This window comes from Pseudorasbora parva, chromosome 20 (assembly GCF_024679245.1).
Source record: "Pseudorasbora parva isolate DD20220531a chromosome 20, ASM2467924v1, whole genome shotgun sequence".
Lineage (NCBI taxonomy): Eukaryota > Metazoa > Chordata > Actinopteri > Cypriniformes > Gobionidae > Pseudorasbora > Pseudorasbora parva.
This window is the reverse complement of record NC_090191.1, coordinates 32,643,702-32,662,451: the sequence shown is the minus strand read 5'-3', so window position 1 is coordinate 32,662,451 and position 18,750 is coordinate 32,643,702. Positions and strand designations below refer to the sequence as shown.

The following is an 18,750-nucleotide window of genomic DNA, read 5'->3' as shown; positions in this document are numbered from 1 at the left end:
CTGTCGAAAGCTACAAAAAAAAGAGGAGCAAATGGATCGCTGCAGTTCACAAAAACAACTGGACTCCAGGAAGCAAAACGTGGATTTGCAGTTATCATTTTGTATCAGTATCTGAACTTTGGAGTAAAACCATACCATATTGTATTGTTATAAACTGTATTGACAACTTATAAATATTTACCATCTTATATTCTGCTGATGTTTTTGAATACACACTGACAAATTTTAGGGCTGGACAACATTACGATATATAGCATTGATATAAGGGATCACCTGGATTTATACCTATATTGTATTTATATAAAGCGCTCACAGGAAAATTAGCTTTCTGTATTTTCCCGAAGTCAAAATCAGGCACATGCTCAGAATCAGAAACATAATGGCTGCATGTCGTTATCCATGGATCACTGCATCTTTGGTAAGTTGTAAGGAACACTGTATCGATCGTTCGTTTTACTCACGTTTACGCAGTTTTCCCTATTAAATCCAGTCATGCGGCAGGGTCTACTGCCACTCAGTCCAGCTGAGGGGGAGTTTTCCGGTGGGAAAGTGATGTTAAATAACCTCTATAGGCCCTATTCCTCATTTAAACAATTCCCAACAAAGGCAAAAGCAAAAAATTTGGGCAACACCTGTTTGCATCATTTTGAAACTGGAGGTTATGCTAAGGGGTGTGACATTTCTAAAACACACTTGAAGTAGTTGACTAATTACAACATATTGGTGCAGCCGACCAATCAGAGCACATTATGCTTTTTGGAAGGAGGGGCTTCATAGAGACAGGAACTAAACAGTGTTACTGACAGACAGAAGAGGTGCTGCAAAAACATGAAATGTGAAAAATGTGTTTTTTTTTTGACAAAACAAACATGAAGACCTCTTCTTAGCGGAAAGCAACATCTAGATTTAGGCATAATAGATCCCCTTTAACTAGTTATGTCCTTAATATAAATCTCCTTTCAAACAGCTTGGTAAATTTGCCAGTTTAAAATCAAAATGCTTCTACTTTTAATGTGAATGATTCTTATGTGCATTTACCTTTAGGGGGGTAATTTTTAATCAAAATGTCATAAGTTGCTCTTTGTGTTATGACTCACTCAACACTTTTCACAATCCAAAGTTTACTAATGGGTAAAATCCTGCCTTACATTTTTGTTGTTGTTGTTGTTGTTCAGCAAGCCATTGCTCCTGGAAATACATCACAATACGAAAGATTGTCTCAACCTGTTTCAGGTTGATTTTAAATCCCAGAATTGTTTGTCAGTGCAAAACTAAATTGCTCCAATGCCAAAAAACGGTTCTTTTTCTTTTCTTTCATGCAGAATTTCAGATATCTTTGCTTTACTTAAAAGTTAATTAGCTGTTTTCGAAAGATTTGATTGGTTGTGGCTGCCGAGATCCTTTGTTTTACAAAATGTCATCGTGATAATGTGAGCTTAGATTGAAATGTATCTAAGGCTATTTATGTAACCGTGATTTTTCATATCTGCATTGAATATGTTTATGATATTCAAAACATATCAAGGTAATGTATAAAGCAGGAATAACAAGTTACAATTCCTTTTTCTGTTAAGCAGTGCTATTTATAACAAACGTCTGCTAACATACATCATCTATATTTGCAGTGTGGCTGTATAAAACAGCTGAAAAGACACACAGCGCACATGAATGAGTGTTTTGCATGTCAAAGGTGAATTTGAAACAAATAAAGAGGTGCTCCATGCGTGCATTAGACAAACATGAACGTAAACATTAGTGCAACTTGAGCTTTCAAATAGCTCCCTCTAGTGGACAAAGCATGCACTGGTTTCTTGCGACTTGCAACTTTAAAAGATTAAATCGCAAGCATTTGTCAGAAACATTCATTTTTATTTTACCTTTTTGATGTTGTTTCCCAAAATGTCTTTAAACCTGCTCATAATAAAATGCTAAATGAATATTGTCCTATGCTTGTCTTTGAAACTGTTGTAAAAAACTACATGCACAAACTTAAAAGGCCTAATTATTTGACCAAATCTAAAGCTGTCTGTTGCTCATGATTAATAAGTAACAAAAAACAAAAGTCTGCTCAATGTACAATTCAGGACTTATCCTTGAATGTGTGCCAAGAGATAAAGATTGCATTGATTAAATATTATCAGCAGTTTAAATTAGCTTTCATTTAGATAATAAACAGCATTTAAGGGGGTGTGTTACTGAAAACCAAAAGAAAGCACACAAAAATTTGCATTAAAATAGAAAAATGGCACAAAAACTTGCATTCACTTACACAAGACTGTAAAAAGCACGTAAATTAGACCAAAATGATTTTAAATGAAGTGAGTGCTATCAATTACAGAAAAAGAGCTGTAGTGAGCACCCTGTAGGCCATAGACAACGTTGTAAACAGCCCTACACCAAAGGACAGAGCTCTGCTAGGCTGGGGCAGAGCCATAACATAGGACACTGTGTGGATGAAGCGCGACCCCACAAACACCCGGAAGTGAAAGAGAGCTGAGGAGAGATCCGGCCCAGTGAGTGCATACAGGAGACCAATAACCACAAAGGGAACAATGTTTTCCAGGTCATTCTGATGGCATCTGTGATTCAAGAACAATGGCATCAGAAAGAGACAACATCAGTAGCACCTTCATCGCTCACCCAGTGATCTTGTCATTAAACATATTATACATTTACCGTCGCACTCTTTCCACATCCGGATCAATCCTGACCAGTTTCTTTCTGTCGTCTGCGGTCTTCACCAAGACGGTGTCCTCAATGTTTGCAAAAACCTACAAGAGGAGTCATTAAATCCATGAAAATTGAGTGTTTGATGGCCTATTCAAAAAATTTGAAGAAAATATAACGTAGATTGTATAATCTGTAAACTGAGCACAATACTGCACCTGTTTTGTCAAACGAAAGTATGAAGTCACAAGGCTCATAAGCATCATTTTGAGGATGACTATGGTCGCATATGTGGAGAAGGCTAGGAAGACCTCACTGTCAATCATGTGCACAACTTCTGCCATCTTTATTCAAATCACGCTGCAGTGCATATGCAAAACAACAAAAAATAGTAAACAAACACACATAAAGAGACTAGTCTAGTACTCATATGCAAAATTCTCAGACATGCAATACAAACATTTATTATGTCACCACTCCTATGCTCTAACTAACACATTTGGCCAATTTCTACCATCTTGGACTATAGTAAAAACCAGCAACCATGTTCCAAAACAGCTGCCACTTTAATATGGTCAGTATCACAAAGCCAAGCTTCAAATATTAATAGATTTATGTACATAAAGTGAACAAAGGTGTAGAAACGCAATATTTAGTACATTAGCCTATTTTCACATATTTCTTAAGAGAGTCGTTTGTGTCCTTTTAAAGTAGTTTAATGTAGGCTACATATCAAAATATTAATTTATCTAGCCTACTGTTCATATCGCACAACTGAAAGGATTTCATATTATATTCGTTTAATATTGTAACATCCAAATGTCTAGTCTAGTGTTTTCATACGAGTTTGTTTACTAGTTAAATCAATGGAAACAATAGAGCAATAAACCAGGAGGACACCGAAGGCGGTCTCTCTGGAAAGTCAAAATGCACGGATAGCCACTTTATAAAACATAAATACTGACAAGAAGAATAAACAAAAGTACAAACCCAAAAAGTTAAAATGTTGGCGTTTTGACGCGTTTCTCACCTTTTTGACGCCGATCAGTTTCACAGCGCTTCCTGAACTAAAGTAGGTAGCTGGGGGTGGGCGTTCAAGTTTTGCATTCAAATCACCTAAACGACATTCAGACCAACTGTTAGATTTATGCAACTGTTTGTTTTGCGTAATTTGTATATCCCAGAAATCTAGAGCTCCGACCTCAGGCATGCACGTTGCTGTCGTTTAATGGAGCATGACGGTATGCTAAAATTGTGAGTTCGATTCCCTGCCTGCCGTAAATGCAAGTTTTCCTATTTCTATTAATATTTATCAAGGGTGGGTTTGTTTTTTACTCTATAAGCCCATACATCAAGGTTATTAAAATAATAACAAATTGTGTTTCATGCCACACTGCATGGAGTAAGTTGTGCCATGTTATATTTCATAGATTTTTAGCTCCGTTAAACATGGAAACAAATATAAAACCAAAACAAATTATGAAACAGCAAACATGTTGCACACTGAATTGTTTGGCATGCCATACTGGTTTTGTAATGTCCCCCAAAGTGTTCTTTGCACCCCCGGGTAGACCAAATATGACTGACTTGTTGCAAAATGTTCAATAAAGAATCCTGCAATGTTACAAATTATAATATATTATGTATTACAAATTATAAAGTTAAAACCTAAAATAGAAAGGTTTCATTCAAATATTGAAGAAATGCTGGCGTGAGCACTTGGAATGCATCCTAAAGATCCTAATGTCTTCATTGATAACAGCCTTCCGTTGAGTGCTGAGTCACTGTCACGATGACTTGACTGTTAACAAACATTTGGAAGTTAATCAGTGAAATTATCACCTACAGACTTGTATGTGAATACCTATTTTGGTAACTGCAAATTCATCAAAAATACAGAAGAACTGATGCAAGTTTTTATTATGAATTGCATGTGTATCAGAAAAAATAAAGCCAGGGGCATTAAAATATATGAATCAGGCCTCAGTGTCTTTAGAGAAGGAGTGCTGTGGTGAGCACCCTGTAGGCCATTGAGAACGTTGTGATCATTCCCACCATCCACGACAGAGCTCTGCTAGGCTGGGGTAGACCCATCACATAGGATACTGTGTGGATGAAACGTGAACCCACAAACACTCTGAAGTGCAACAGAGCCGTTGAGAGATCCGGCCCCGTCAGTGCATACAGGAGGCCGACCACCACAAAGGGAATGATGTTCTCCAGATCATTCTGATGGCACCTGTGAGTAAAGAGCAAAAATCCCTGAGAATATTCTCAATTAACAGATTGATTGAGGACAGAACGGTCCTTTACTATACCTTCGGACACGTTCTACGTCAGGATTGGTCTGGAGCATCTTCTTTCTCTCCTCTGGATCTTTTTTGGTCATTGCAGTGTCTTCCCAGTTTTGAAAGGCCTGTATGATGAACCGAAAGACATTTATTATATTGCTGAGGAGAAACGCTATAAAACAAACTATTCTCGCATTAGATGCGATGTTCAAGTTGATTTCAACAATGCATTAATCACTTATGAGTCACTTATCTCTTTATTACAAATTATATCAAACTGAGTACCTTTCTGGTCATTCTGAAGTATCCAGTCAGAGGAGACATGAACATCATTTTGAGGATGACAATAGTGGCATATGTGGAGAAGGCCAGGAACACATCACTGTTTATCAGGTTAACCATTTTGCAAAATTTCCTTCAAAAGAACCACATTTAGAAAATTAGAGAACAAAATGGGAAATGACAAGATTTTAGGAAGATATCTAGCTTATTTAGCTTATATTATAGGGTGAATTCATGTTGATTGGGACACTTCTCAATGGCAAAAACCTAGCCCCGCCCACAACATTTTTAGGTCGGGCAGTTCCGGTTTGGTCTGGCCTCGATCCATAGAGGAGTGAATAGGCTTGTTTAAGATGCGCCTTGCCTCGCCTGAAATAAAGGCGAGACTAGGCGGCTGCAGTGAAGGGAGGAGTGAAAAAAGTGCAGGCAAGCCGGACAGTCCACTCTTCTCGTAGTGGATCAGATACCTGCGAGATCAGTTGCGGATATCGTGGGATTCACACTTGTGCGCTTTGTTGCTGATAAACTAGATGTAATTTAAGTTCTGTTGCTTTTATATGAAAATAAATATTATGAACAAGACACCCAAAGCTTTTGTTATTTATCTCCATTCAAAATACCTGTTTATCAAGCATTTTTACTTTAATTACATACATGTTTTTATATTTTTTTATAAATATGACAACAATCACATAACCCACAGAGAGATCGCACTGTCCGAGAATATTCACACAAAATGTATACACATAAAAACATAAAATCAGAATTTTAAAATCAAACATTTAAAAAAAAAGAACCATACATCACGGTTGTTTAAACCAATGAGCATTAAGCTGTGTCGTCAGCTAGTCGTTGCCCATCGCGCTTTTTTGTCAGGACAGTCGGTGGAGAGCAACTGCGCTCGACTGCAGAATCCGAACACATCCGCCTTGCCATCGCGAGAGATTTTTGAGATACGTCAGCATGACATCAGAGCAAGGCGGATCGCCCTCGGACACATTTCTTACCAGCATGCATCTCGCGCTGATCACCGGTGATCGGTTCTGCGGAGATTTTGCTCATCTCAAACAAGCCTGCAGTATCACTCTCAGAAACTGAAGCTTTCGCGCCTGATGGACGATGACGGACAGATGATAAACAGTAACGTAATCATGCACGTCATCAAAGGGGCTTGGATTATATTTGTTCAAATCCTAAACGGCGATCTTGTTTGTATATGCATTCACCTTCACAATTTCTCTCAAAAGTGATGATCATGTTGGGTAAGTACTCTGTGTATCAATCAATTCTTTCTTTTTTTTTACAACACCGACAAAGATTTATATAAAGGTTTATTCCAGCGCGTGTGCAGACAGGGTTGCCAAGTTGCCAACAAAACCCTGCCAACTACTAGTCCTAAACAAAAGCTTCTCGGGGTAGTTCTCCGGAGGGAAAAAAAGGTGTTTGGGGGGTAAAATGTGTTTTTTTTTTGGCAAGGTTGCCTGCTAAAATTCGAACTCATGGGTCTATATATATCACATAATAGTCGCTTCAGCCCGCGGACATAAAAAAACAACCCGCGGAAAAAAACGCGGACTTGGCAACACAGTGCATTTGAGCTCTGTTGACATTTGACAACTAGCGTAATGCGTCGCTCCATTGCTCTGATTGGTTGTAGGTCTATCCAATTGATGTCTTTCCTGATTCGGTTGAAACACGCCCCATAATCACAGCCCAATGGAGCAGAATCAGACTCATATTCTGACTAGAATTGAGTAGCCTATGACCACGTCAGGCTAACAAGTTTGTATTGTCAGGTTATATTTGAAACATTTGATTAAACTTAAAATTTAAAATGAAAATGTAATTTAATATTTGTTTTGCAAAGATAAGGTAGCTACAAAATATGATTGCAGTTACATATTAACAAGGTCATAGTCAGGTATATTTAATAAAAACAAGAGTAACACAAAACAATCTAGCTTATATTGTTGTGTTACTTTTGACCCACCAGTGGCCTGTTGCACAAAGCTGGTTTCAGTTGCTACCCAGGTAAGTTCGAGATTAGTTTGAGCAAACTCTGGTTTTTCGGGCTCAAGAAAGTGGATTGGTTTTTATCAGTGTTCATCACCATGGTAACTGACACTACACGGCTAACCTGCTCTGGAGCAGGTTTTATTCTGGGTTAGAGATCGCAAACCCAAACTGGACCAATCAGCTGCAAGTAAAGACGCAATAAAGCCACACCCCCTGTATCTCTCGTTCCAAATTATAGCAGTTTATAATGAAAAAACTTTAGAATTAAAATTGTGGTGCTAATTCTTTAAATTCTCTAAAATCTTTTGGTGCTAATTATTTATTATATTTATATAATATGAATTATATAATCACTCTGATTAATATATGTTCATATAAATACTATATTGATTGACAAGTAGCCAAATAGTAAATATAATGCATTCATAATTCTTTTAAACAACGTGTATTCATTTGAGCTCTTTGTGAACCTATAATTATTAGGCATATTTCTTTGATTCACATCATGCATTGATATAGTGAGATATTCTTTAAGTTGCTTCTCAAACTTTCGCTGCAGCAGCAGTGTTTATGCATTTAACTTCATGATCATTTTCAAAACGATCTCTCAATCTTCAGAAGAGAAGTGAGTCAAAAGGACACTGTGATTGGCTGTTTGCCGCGCATGTCACACTTTCAGGTGCCCGTGCTTCAGAGTTGATCAATAATAATAATTCATCCTAACTCTGGATTAAAACTGAGTTAACAGAGAAAGTTTATACCAAGCTTTGAGAAACGGTTGAACTTGATCTAAACCAGGTTGGATTTATCTGGATTTGTCAACTCTAAACCTACTCTGAAACTCAGAGTTTGTTCAACTAGCTTTATGCAACAGGCCTATGTGTGTTACTTTCGTCCCAACTGTTGGGGTCAAAAGTAACAATCTGCATCTTATGTTCAAAGTGATATTATACTGTAGTCGTTCTGCATTTGTACAAAATACCAACTGCTATTGATAGACCACACTTGTGAGTTATTGACCAGAGCAAATAAATATCTCTGTCTAAAACATTTTCTTTTAAAATTACGTTTTTCTGAAAAATGGTACTTTCGCCCCTGCTCTCCCCTATCTGATGCATATTATTTCTAAGCCCTTATACATTACAAACAGCTCTCACAATTTAATTTGATACCGATTTTGTTCAATATACATATTTTGTACACCCCATCCACACTGTTGCGCAGTGTCCACTCAACCCGACTAAACAACATCACCTCCATTTTAATCAACTTGTAGCCTATCTACTAGTGCAGCGTCGTTAGCTAATTTAGGGGGTTATTCGTGTTCGGTCCATTCGCTCGCGTTTTAAGAGTTTAATCAAATTCAACAATATGTAACCAAATTGGGGCAACAAGGGATATGCTCCAAGCTTACCTGGTCGAAGATTGTTGCGGATGACAAGCGCTTGTCAGACAGCACTTTGAAATCTGAATTTGCTCAGTTATGGTGCAAGACAAGTTCCGTAGGACAGCCTACTTGGACCAGAGCCAGCGCATTCCTGTAGAGTGATTTTATTGTAGTAACGGCAAGATAGTTTAATTCTTTGGAGCCTTGTGGATCAATGACTAACCCTGGATTATTTTGATCTGTACAGGTCTTCCAGCCAAATCAAACACAATAATAGCCGTTTCTTTTGTGTTTTGTCTTTTCTTTTTGCTGTTGGAATGCTCACATTTTTATGATGACTCCCTAAGCCTGTTTGTCACGTCGGAGGGTTGCAAAATATTTTGATTTCAACCCACAGTTTATATTAACAAGGCAGTACAATTGTGCTTCTGTGAATAGTCATTGGAACAATATAGGGCATTTTATGTATGTAATTAAAACGTAAGCTTTTCTGGCCACTTTTATACAGATTAACTGATATTGGTTTTAAAGGTATAGTTCCCCCCCCCCCCCCCCCACACACACACACAAACAAAAAAAGAAAAGAAAATTAGCCCATGATTAGCTCACCCTTAAGCCATCCTAGGTGTAGACGAATACAATCTGACATACTATAATGTCCAATCTCTTCCGAGATTTATAATCGCAGTCAATAGTGGATGATATTTTATATCCCAAAAAGTGCATCCATCCATCATAAAAGATATCTATACAGTTCCATGGGGTTAATAAAGGCCTTCTAAAGCAAAGTGCTGCATTTGTGTACGAAAAAATAGCCATATTAACTTTATAAACTAAAATAACTAGCTTCCGACAGATGGCAATAAACAGATCACAGATTGATTTATGGCAAAAGAGTAACCCCCTGACCAGATGAATGACATAGTGACGGATGTGTAAGCACAGAGGATAAAGCAAAACAAAACACTGGTCACAAATTAGAAGTCTAAAATGAGAATTTTTAAAGATGTCAGAGGATAATAAGATGTAAGAGAAGAGGAGCTTGAGTTTGTTGCCCAGCAAATCAAAGCTTACGCTGCTTCTACATCATTCCAGCGTTTGTTTTTTGTCGTAAATCGACTTGCGTATAATATAATTATATAATATTATATTATATATATATATATATATATATATATATATATATATATATATATATATAATATAATATAATATTATATATAATACGTCAATGCAAGTAAAAGTTATGAAGTTAGTTTAGTTGATATATAGAGATAATTGAACATTTAAGCTCAGTAAGCTTCTTTTTTAATAGCTTTATTTGTTGATTTTCTTATTTGTATGACTTTATATAGGCTATCTATATTAATTTTAACAAAATGCCTGTTAATGATTGATTAACTAAAATGATACCATGTGTATTTGATTAAGGGTATAATAATTACATAAATTATATCTAAATCATTCAAAATTATTATTATTATAAATAAGCATTGTTAAAACTAGTCTTTAAAAAAACATTTGCTATGTAGTGACTTTTAATTTGGAGCAGACACAGGGGGCTTGACTTTTTTTGCATCAGAAGTGTCACTTTACTCACAATTGGTCCAATTTTAATCTGAGATCTCTTATCCAGAACATAACCTGCCCTGGAGCAGGTTAGCCGTGGTGCGTACACTCGAAAAAAAAATTCAGGTCTCCAATTGAAAAGTGACCGATAACATCTACATTTTTCAGTTAGCCAAATTGAATTTCTGTGAATTAAACTGCATCAATTCACAGAATTTCAATTCGGCCAACTGAAAAATGTTTCAAATCACATAATATAAATTCGGCCAACTAAAAATTTTAGATGTGATCAGTCACTAGAAAATTTTCATTTGGAGCAATTATTATTTATTTTTTTACAGTGTAAGTGACTATGGAGATGAACACTGCTAAACCCCAAAGCTGGTTTCAGTTGTTACCCAGGTAAGTTCGAGATTAGTTTGAGCAAACTCTGGTTTTTCGGGCTCAAGAAGGTGGATTGGTTTTTAGCTGTGTTCATCACCATGGTAACTGACACTACACGGCTAACCTGCTCTGGAGCAGGTTTTATTCTGGGTTAGAGATCGCAAACCCAAACTGGACCAATCAGCTGCAAGTAAAGATGCAATAAAGCCACACCCCCTGTATCTCTCGTTCCAAATTTTAAGTTTATAATGAAAGAAAAAAATAATGTTAGAGACAAAATTGCTCATCCTTTGGTGCTAATTATTTATTATATTATACTTATTATAATCACCTTTAATTAATATAATATATTCATATAATTATTATATTAATTGACAAGTAGTTTCAGAGTAGGTTTAGAGTTGACAAATCCAGATAAATCCAACCTGGTTTAGATCAAGTTCAACCGTTTCTCAAAGCTTGGCATAAACTTTCTCTGTTAACAGTTTTAATCCAGAGTTAGGATGAATTATTATTATTGTTCAACTCTGAAGCGTGGGCACCTGAAAGTGTGATGTGCGCCAAACAGCCAATCACAGTGTCCTTTTGACTCACTTCTCTTCTGAAGATTGAGAGATCGTTTTGAAAATTATCTGCTAAACACTGCTGCTGCAGCGAAAGATTGAGAAGCAGCTTAAAGAATATCTGATATCATTGCATGTGAATTGATGTGAATCAAAGAAATGCCTGATAATTATAGGTTCACAAAGAGCTAAAATTAATCTTTTTCTTTCGGCTGTTCCCTTCAGGGGTCGCCACAGCGAATCATCTGCCTCCATCTAGTCCTATCCTCTGTATCCTCTTCTCTCAGACCGACTACCTTCATGTCTTCCTTCACTACATCCATAAACCTCCTCTTTGGTCTTCCTCTTGACCTCCTGCCCGACAGCTCTAACCTCAGCATTCTTTTACCAATATATTCACTCTCCCTCCTCTGAACATGTCCAAACCATCTCAACCTGGTCTCTCTAACTTTGTCTCCAAAACATCTCACATGTGCTGTCCCTCTGATGTACTCATTCCTGATCCTACCCATCATTGTCACTCCCAAAGAGAACCTCAACATCTTCAGCTCTGCTACCTCTAGCTCTTCCTCCTATCTTTTCCTCAGTGCAACTGTCTCCAAACCATAAGACATCGCTGGTCTCACTACTGTCCTGTACTGTACACCTTTCCTTTCATTCTTGCTGGTACTCTTTTATCACACAACAGACCTGACACTTTTCTCCACCCATTCCGACCTGTCTGCACACGCTTCTTCACCTCTTTTCCACACTCCCCATTGCTCTGGACTGTTGACCCTAAGTACTTCAACTCCTGCACCTTCTTTACCTCTTCTCCCTGTAACGTCACTGTTCCACTTGGTTCTCTCTCATTCACACACATGTATTCGAATAGCCTTCATTCCTCTTCTCTCCAGAGTAAACCTCCACCTTTCTAGACTTTCCTCCACCTGCTCCCTGCTCTCACTACAAATCACAATGTCATCCGCAAACATTATAGTCCATGGAGATTCCTGTCTGACCTCATCTGTCAGCCTGTCCATCACCACCGCAAACAAGAAGGGGCTCAGAGCCGATCCTTGATGCAGTCCCACCTTCACCAACCGTGAAGTCCTCTGTCTCACCTACGGCACACCTTACCACTGTCCTACGGCTCTCATACATATCCTGGACTACTCTAACATACTTCTCTGCCACTCCAGACCTCCTCATACAATACCACAGCTCTTCTCTTGGCACTCTGTCGTATGCTTTCTCTAAATCTACAAAGACACAGTGCAGCTCTTTCTGACCCTCTCTGTACTTATCCATTAGCATTCTCAAAGCAAATAATGCATCTGTAGTGCTCTTTCTTGGCATGAAACCATACTGGTGCTCACAAATGTCCACTTCTCCCCTTAGCCTTGCTTCCATTACTCTTTCCCACAACTTTGGCTGATCCGCTTAATACCTCTGTAGTTTCCACAACTCTGCACATCTCCCTTGTTCTTAAAAATTGGCACCAAAACACTTCTCCTCCATTCCTCAGGCATCATCTCACTCTCTTAAACCTTGTTGAACAACCTAGTTAAAAACTCTATCTCAAAGAGCTCAAATGAATACACGTTGTTTAAAATAATTATTAATGCATGTTTTATATTTATATTCATATTTGTCTACTTGTCAATTAATATAATAATTATATGAATATATTATATTAATTAAAAGTAATTATAATTTGTATAATATAAATATAATAAATAATTAGCAAGTTTAGGATGAGCAAGTTGGTCTCTAATGGTTTGTTCTCTGAAAACTGCTTTAATTTGGAACGAGAGATACAGGGGGTGTGGCTTTATTGCATCTTTACTTGCAGCTGATTGGTCCAGTTTGGGTTTGCGATTTCTAACCCAGAATAAAACCTGCTCCAGAGCAATACCATGGTGATGAACACTGATAAAAAAACAATCCACCTTCTTGAGCCCGAAAAAACTGAGTTTTCTCAAACTAATCTCGAACTTACCTTGGTAGCAACTGAAACCAGCTTTGTGCAACAGGCCACTGGAAGCCTGACAGAGAACATGACGGTGAACATGATAAACTTAAAAACATGAAACATAACCCAAAACACACTTTGACACTTTTGTACGAAATGAAAAAGGGGAAAAAGTATACCATAAAGCCCAACCTCTAACCCAACTTTTAGCCTACTTTTGGCATAGCATATAAGATGTACGATTAAAGTAATACCATGACTTCCATTTCATTCAAAAATATATATTACGAGTTGTCATGAGCGTTTTTTAAATTTGCTTGGAATAAAAAGCTTGTCAGCTAAACAAATATACATTTTGTGTTTTTCTTCAACTTCTATAGCCATGAATGAGCTTTTTTTCCCAGGCGTTTTCAGTGTCATGCTGAACGCTGCATGGTGCATTGCCATCTTGAAGGTATGCGTTTAAGGTATCTGCTTCGTTAGGCCTTATTCTGTTGACTGCACACATAAGGCATCATGCCATGTAATTGTAGGCACTAAAGAGATCTAGTCATTCTCCGCTCCTGTCATCTTCCTCAGCAGAGTATCTCGAAGCGAGAAGTTAGTCTTGTCTCAAGCTGAGTGAAGAGCAAGACGTCTTCTCCCTCCTTACAATTACACCACTGTCACGCTAAAGAGCTGCACGTCCTGTTGCCATTGTGCTCATGTTTTTGTAAGGCATTGCAGGTGCGAGAAACATCCTTATCGCTGCTGGAACATATTCTGGTCTTTACATATGGATGAGCTGCACGAGGAAGTGCGGCGCGGAGAACTAGTTGATAAAGAATGTGGACTGATGAGATATTCTCCCACTGACACGTCGCGTTTGCAGGCTTCTCCAACTAATATGTTTTACCTCATGTTTACAATTCCAGGGAGAAATGTGGGAGTGTGCTACTTTGCCAGAGGAGCACCTGAGAGATGTCAATCAACATGCAGGGACAAGGGATTTAAAGATGTCGTGCCGCAGTCAGAGATTTAACAGTGTGGTCTGTGTCAGGTGTCAACAACTTCACCATTAGAATAGTAATGCTGTAAGACACATATCTTAGTGTTTGATTCGCACCTCACCTGAAGAACGCTAACTGCTTTTCCTTCAGACTTTCACATTTAATAAATAATTGACTCTGAACACTATGCTGCACGGGTGTCTATGTTTAAATGAACTTATGAATTTCAATTATATGACATTTTTATCAAATTGAATTGGGTAGTCTTTCAGTGGGCTACTGTACATATTATGAATTCAGAAAAAATGCAAATTATTTGATTTAAAACGGTTAAAAGTATATGCACTTCTGAAACATTTTGCAGTATAATTTTTATGCATAGCAAAGTTTAGCATTAATACACTACCATTCAATATTTGAGGATCAGTAAGATAAAAAAAATAATGAATACTTCCATTAAGCAAGAATGCATTAAATTGAAAAAAGGGACTTATTCTATGTTACAAAAGATTTCTATTTCAAATAAGTTCTTTTGAACTTTCTAAACATTTAAAAAATCCTGAAAAAAAGAATGCATCATGGTTTCCTAATTTATTTTTTAACATTTTTCAAAACTGATAATAGTAAAAATGTTTCTTGAGCAACAAAACAACAGGATCATGTGACACTGAAGACTGGAGTAATGTAATAGAAAACGATATTACTGTCTTCACTGTATTTTGATCAGATGAATGCAGATGAACATTATACTTGAACCTTTGGCAGCTCATATGAAATATAAATTAAAATAAATATATATTTTTGAAGAGGCAACCAAAAATCATATATTCTTATACATTCAAAAAAATATTGTTTCAACTTAAAGTGTTTGTGCTGACAAGTTTAGTCAACTCAAATACTCAAGTTGTCACTTAGTACAATTTCACTTTTCAAGTTTACTTAATTTAAAATTAAGGCAGCACAAATACTTGAAATAAAAAATTAAAGATACTACACTGTAAAAATATTTTGTTGGTTTGACTTAAAAAAGTAAGTAACCTGGTTGCCTTAAAATTGAGTTCATTGAAATTAAAAATTTGAGTTAATACAATGAAGGAAATTTGTTTAATAAATAGAAACTCAAAATATTATTGTATCGGAACCACATAAAAAAACTGATAAATCATGAAAATAGCACTATTTGGCATTTTTTCACTGCGTCATCAAAATAAAACACACAATTACCCAATATGCTTACAAAATCTTTTAATAATATTTTAATAAAGGTCGTCAAATCTCAAAAGAATTATTTCATTGTATTAATTAATTTAATTTCAATGAACTCAAAATTTTAAGGCAACCAGGTAACTTTTTTCTAAACACACACACACACACACACACACACACACACACACACGCACGCACGCACGCACACGCACACACACACACACACAGGTATATATTTTAAAGTGTATACAAATTAAATGGTAGACAAGGTATATTTTTTCATATGCGAACTACAACATCGCCAGCTGACTATCTGTTTGCCCAAACAATGGTAAAAGGGCAAGTGTTCATGTTCATACACTTTTGAATGTGGCTCATCCAATCACAATTCAGAGTCTGAACAATACATTTTATAACTAGCCTTTTCTATTTTTCCCTTTCAAAATAAATCAATAATTTAATGTCTTTCTTCCTAAGTGCCATTTTGCGACATTTATGGCTTATAGGCCACACAATGCTAACAGCCTAATATTGTGAGATCACTGATGTGAGGGTTGCACAAAGCAAAGCAAGGTAACTAGGTTTTTGGCTGCACAATTTCTTGTTGATTTGTATAATTCACCGTTTTAGAGCGAGACAAGGAGAGTGCTCGTAAGAGAGAACCGAACACAAATAATGCAGTATGATTTCCCAAAAGGACCCGTTAATGGCCAACACATGAATTGATCTCTCACCAGTCTCACCAGTAATTGGGATGCCGACTGTGGTGTCACTTTATTGATTTTTCACTGGTAGCCAACTTGCACCCAGGTTGTAGGACAACGATGACTAAATAACAGCCAGACCAATGATCTTAATGCTAGGAGCCAAGCACAGCTATTGATTTCATTACTGAATGCCTCCTAGGCTCCAAGCACATACATTTTTGTATCGACCCAAGGCGGTGTCTACATTTCTTCCTGCACTGTCACATGCACTGTGCCTGGGCATTCAAAAGCAGAACGCTGAGTATGTACAAATACTTGCTTGGATGCATGTGTATGCCATAAATTTACATCGTGCAATCACCATGTGAAGGTGACCCGCTTTGACAGGACTGACAGTTTTATGTCACCAAAAAACATGTCTGAATTACTGTTTACTACACGGCGCTCTGGATAATTAAGTGCATCATCCGCGTGTTTGAAGTGTACTTTTCTTTTTTGGAATTTTCAGTGTGAACACATTACTCACTATTTATACAACAAAATGGAATATAATATTGCACAAGTTTGTAAATGGGATGCACATGCACTATATTTGCCAAAAGTATTAGGACACCCCTCCAAATAATTGAATTCAGGTGTTCCAATCACTTCCATGGCCAAAGGTGTATAATATTAAGTACCTAGACATGCAGACTGCTTTTACAAACATTTGTGAAGGAATGGGTCGCTGTCAGGAGCTCTGTGAATTCAAGCGTGGTACTGTGATAGGTTAGCCCGACAAGCCTGAATTCTTGACGGATCGCTTCCTGTTCTCCTGAGTTGTAAGTCGCTTTGGATAAAAGCGTCTGCTAAATGCATAAATGTAAATGTAAGCCAGACCCACATCAAGATGTTTGGTCTGGAAACTCACCATTGGCAGGGCTCAATCCGAGGGGTGGGATAAACGGTTGTCTTTCAAACTCCCTCTGCACGCGATAGGATAGCGCTACAGCCAACCAGAGCCACGAAGGTGAAACAAAGCTCATTGATAGATTAAACATTCGCCGTATCCGGTCGGCAAAATTCAGAAAACATCTTACCTTCTTAAGAATGACTTCAGTGCCGTTCTTTGTTCTTTTCTCAGAGAAAAGCTTAACTCAAGTCTTCCAGAGTCACGGTCAAAGCTGATTCGAAAGTCCGCCGTTCGCCAGTTTCTGTGTTTACTAGAAGCATGTGCACGCACAACTTGGCCGTCATTATATTAAGCCCCGCCCACCGACTCTATACACGATGTGATTGGCCTGACAAGAGTTTGGCGTTTACAGCTCAGAAGTGAATTGAGAGTTGCTAGATGACACTCGCGGCAAATTAGATTTTGTTGCCACCTGCGCAATAAGTCCATTTGTGAAATATCCTCAGTACCTAATATTCTACGGTCAACTGTTAGTGGTTTTATAACAAAGTAAAACCAAATGGGAACAACAGCAACTCAGCCACAAAGTGGTTGGCCACATAAAATCACAGAGCGGGGTCAGCGCATGCTGAGGTGCACAGTGCGCACAAGTCGATAGATACAGACCTCCCAACTTTGTGTGGCTTTAAGATTAGCTCAAAAGCATAGAGAGCTTTATGGAATGGGTTTTTCCTATGGCCGAACAGCTGCATCCAAGCCTTACATCACTAAGTGCAATGCAAAGCGGCAGATACCATGGTGTAAAGCACGCCGCTACTGGACTCTAGAGCAGTGGAGATGTGTTTTCTGGAGTGATGAATCACGCTTCTCTGTGTGGCAATCTGTTAGACGAGTCTAGGTTTGGCAGTTGCCAAGAGAACGGTACATCCTTGAATGCATTGTGCCAAATGTAAAGTTTGGTGGAGGGGGAATTATGGTGTGGGGTTGTTTTTCAGGAGTTGGGCTTATCCCCTTAGTTCAAGTGAAAGGAACTCTTAAAGGGACAGTTCACCAAAAAAATGAAAAGTCCCATAATTTACTCATGTTGAGACGACACTGTTTTTTGGAATGATAGGGAAAAACTGACACTTTCTCAGCACTATCACTGTGTATCAAGTGCTGAGGAAGCCTATGGAGCTAAAATTCAGATAGAGATGTAAGCGTCAACCAATCACAATAGACTGAGCCATTTAACCAATCAGAGCAGGATTCTCTGTAAGGATGAGTTTAAAGAGACTGAATATTCAAACAAACTGTTTTCAGACTCTTTGAGAAACGGGTATACCTATTGTAGGAGACCTCCAAAACATAGGGTCCTTAAAAATAGCACAATAGGGGCACTTTAAACTTTTTACCTTCCTCAATGTTAGAGATCCCCCCAGTCCATCAGTACTCTTAACTGCAAACAACTAATACATTTTATCTATAAGGTTACCAAAAGATATATCACAGAAACAGCATGACGGCTTCTGGTTAAAAACATCCTTGGGTATTCTTGAAAGTTGTCTGCGGCTCCTGTAGGTGTCTGTTAAGTTCTTTCAGTCTTTAATAATCTATCCATCGACAATGACCCTTAACTAGCAGTGCCATTAGGAAAAGAGGCTACTTGTTCTGCACTTAATTACAGCAAACACTGGTGCTCATTATCGTAAAGAGCTCGTTTCCCCATAAGCTTCACCTAAACTCTTGAGTTTAATGACAAAATCAGTCAACCTGTACAACTGCTAATGATCTATTATAAAAATCAAACACACAAATGACAGTTAAGTGGAGACTCAAAAGTCATTTTTAGAAAGCATTACCA

General features: G+C 37.6%; 2 protein-coding genes across 4 annotated transcripts; both read right to left on the bottom strand.

The window, feature by feature from the left end:
* Positions 1-1,848: 1,848 nt before the first annotated feature.
* mgst1.1 (microsomal glutathione S-transferase 1.1) lies at positions 1,849-4,436 on the bottom strand. Of its 3 annotated transcripts, none has more exons than XM_067427394.1 (4): positions 3,658-4,436; positions 2,886-3,027; positions 2,677-2,771; positions 1,849-2,579 (listed from the first exon to the last, which is right to left on the bottom strand). In XM_067427394.1, exons 2-4 carry the CDS (start codon positions 3,009-3,011, stop codon positions 2,333-2,335), a joined length of 468 nt encoding a protein of 155 aa, XP_067283495.1. In that variant the 5' UTR covers positions 3,012-3,027; positions 3,658-4,436; the 3' UTR covers positions 1,849-2,332. The 3 variants fall into 3 exon arrangements, with proteins under 3 accessions (XP_067283495.1, XP_067283493.1, XP_067283494.1); XM_067427392.1 differs by having other exon boundaries at positions 3,698-4,436; XM_067427393.1 differs by having other exon boundaries at positions 2,886-3,029; positions 3,701-4,436.
* A 133-nt stretch (positions 4,437-4,569) lies between these two features.
* mgst1.2 (microsomal glutathione S-transferase 1.2) lies at positions 4,570-8,805 on the bottom strand. The gene is made up of 4 exons (XM_067427395.1): positions 8,671-8,805; positions 5,244-5,373; positions 4,986-5,083; positions 4,570-4,906 (listed from the first exon to the last, which is right to left on the bottom strand). The coding sequence occupies exons 2-4, from the start codon at positions 5,358-5,360 to the stop codon at positions 4,660-4,662; spliced, it is 462 nt and encodes a 153-aa protein (XP_067283496.1). The 5' UTR covers positions 5,361-5,373; positions 8,671-8,805; the 3' UTR covers positions 4,570-4,659.
* Between the last annotated feature and the right edge of the window lie 9,945 nt (positions 8,806-18,750).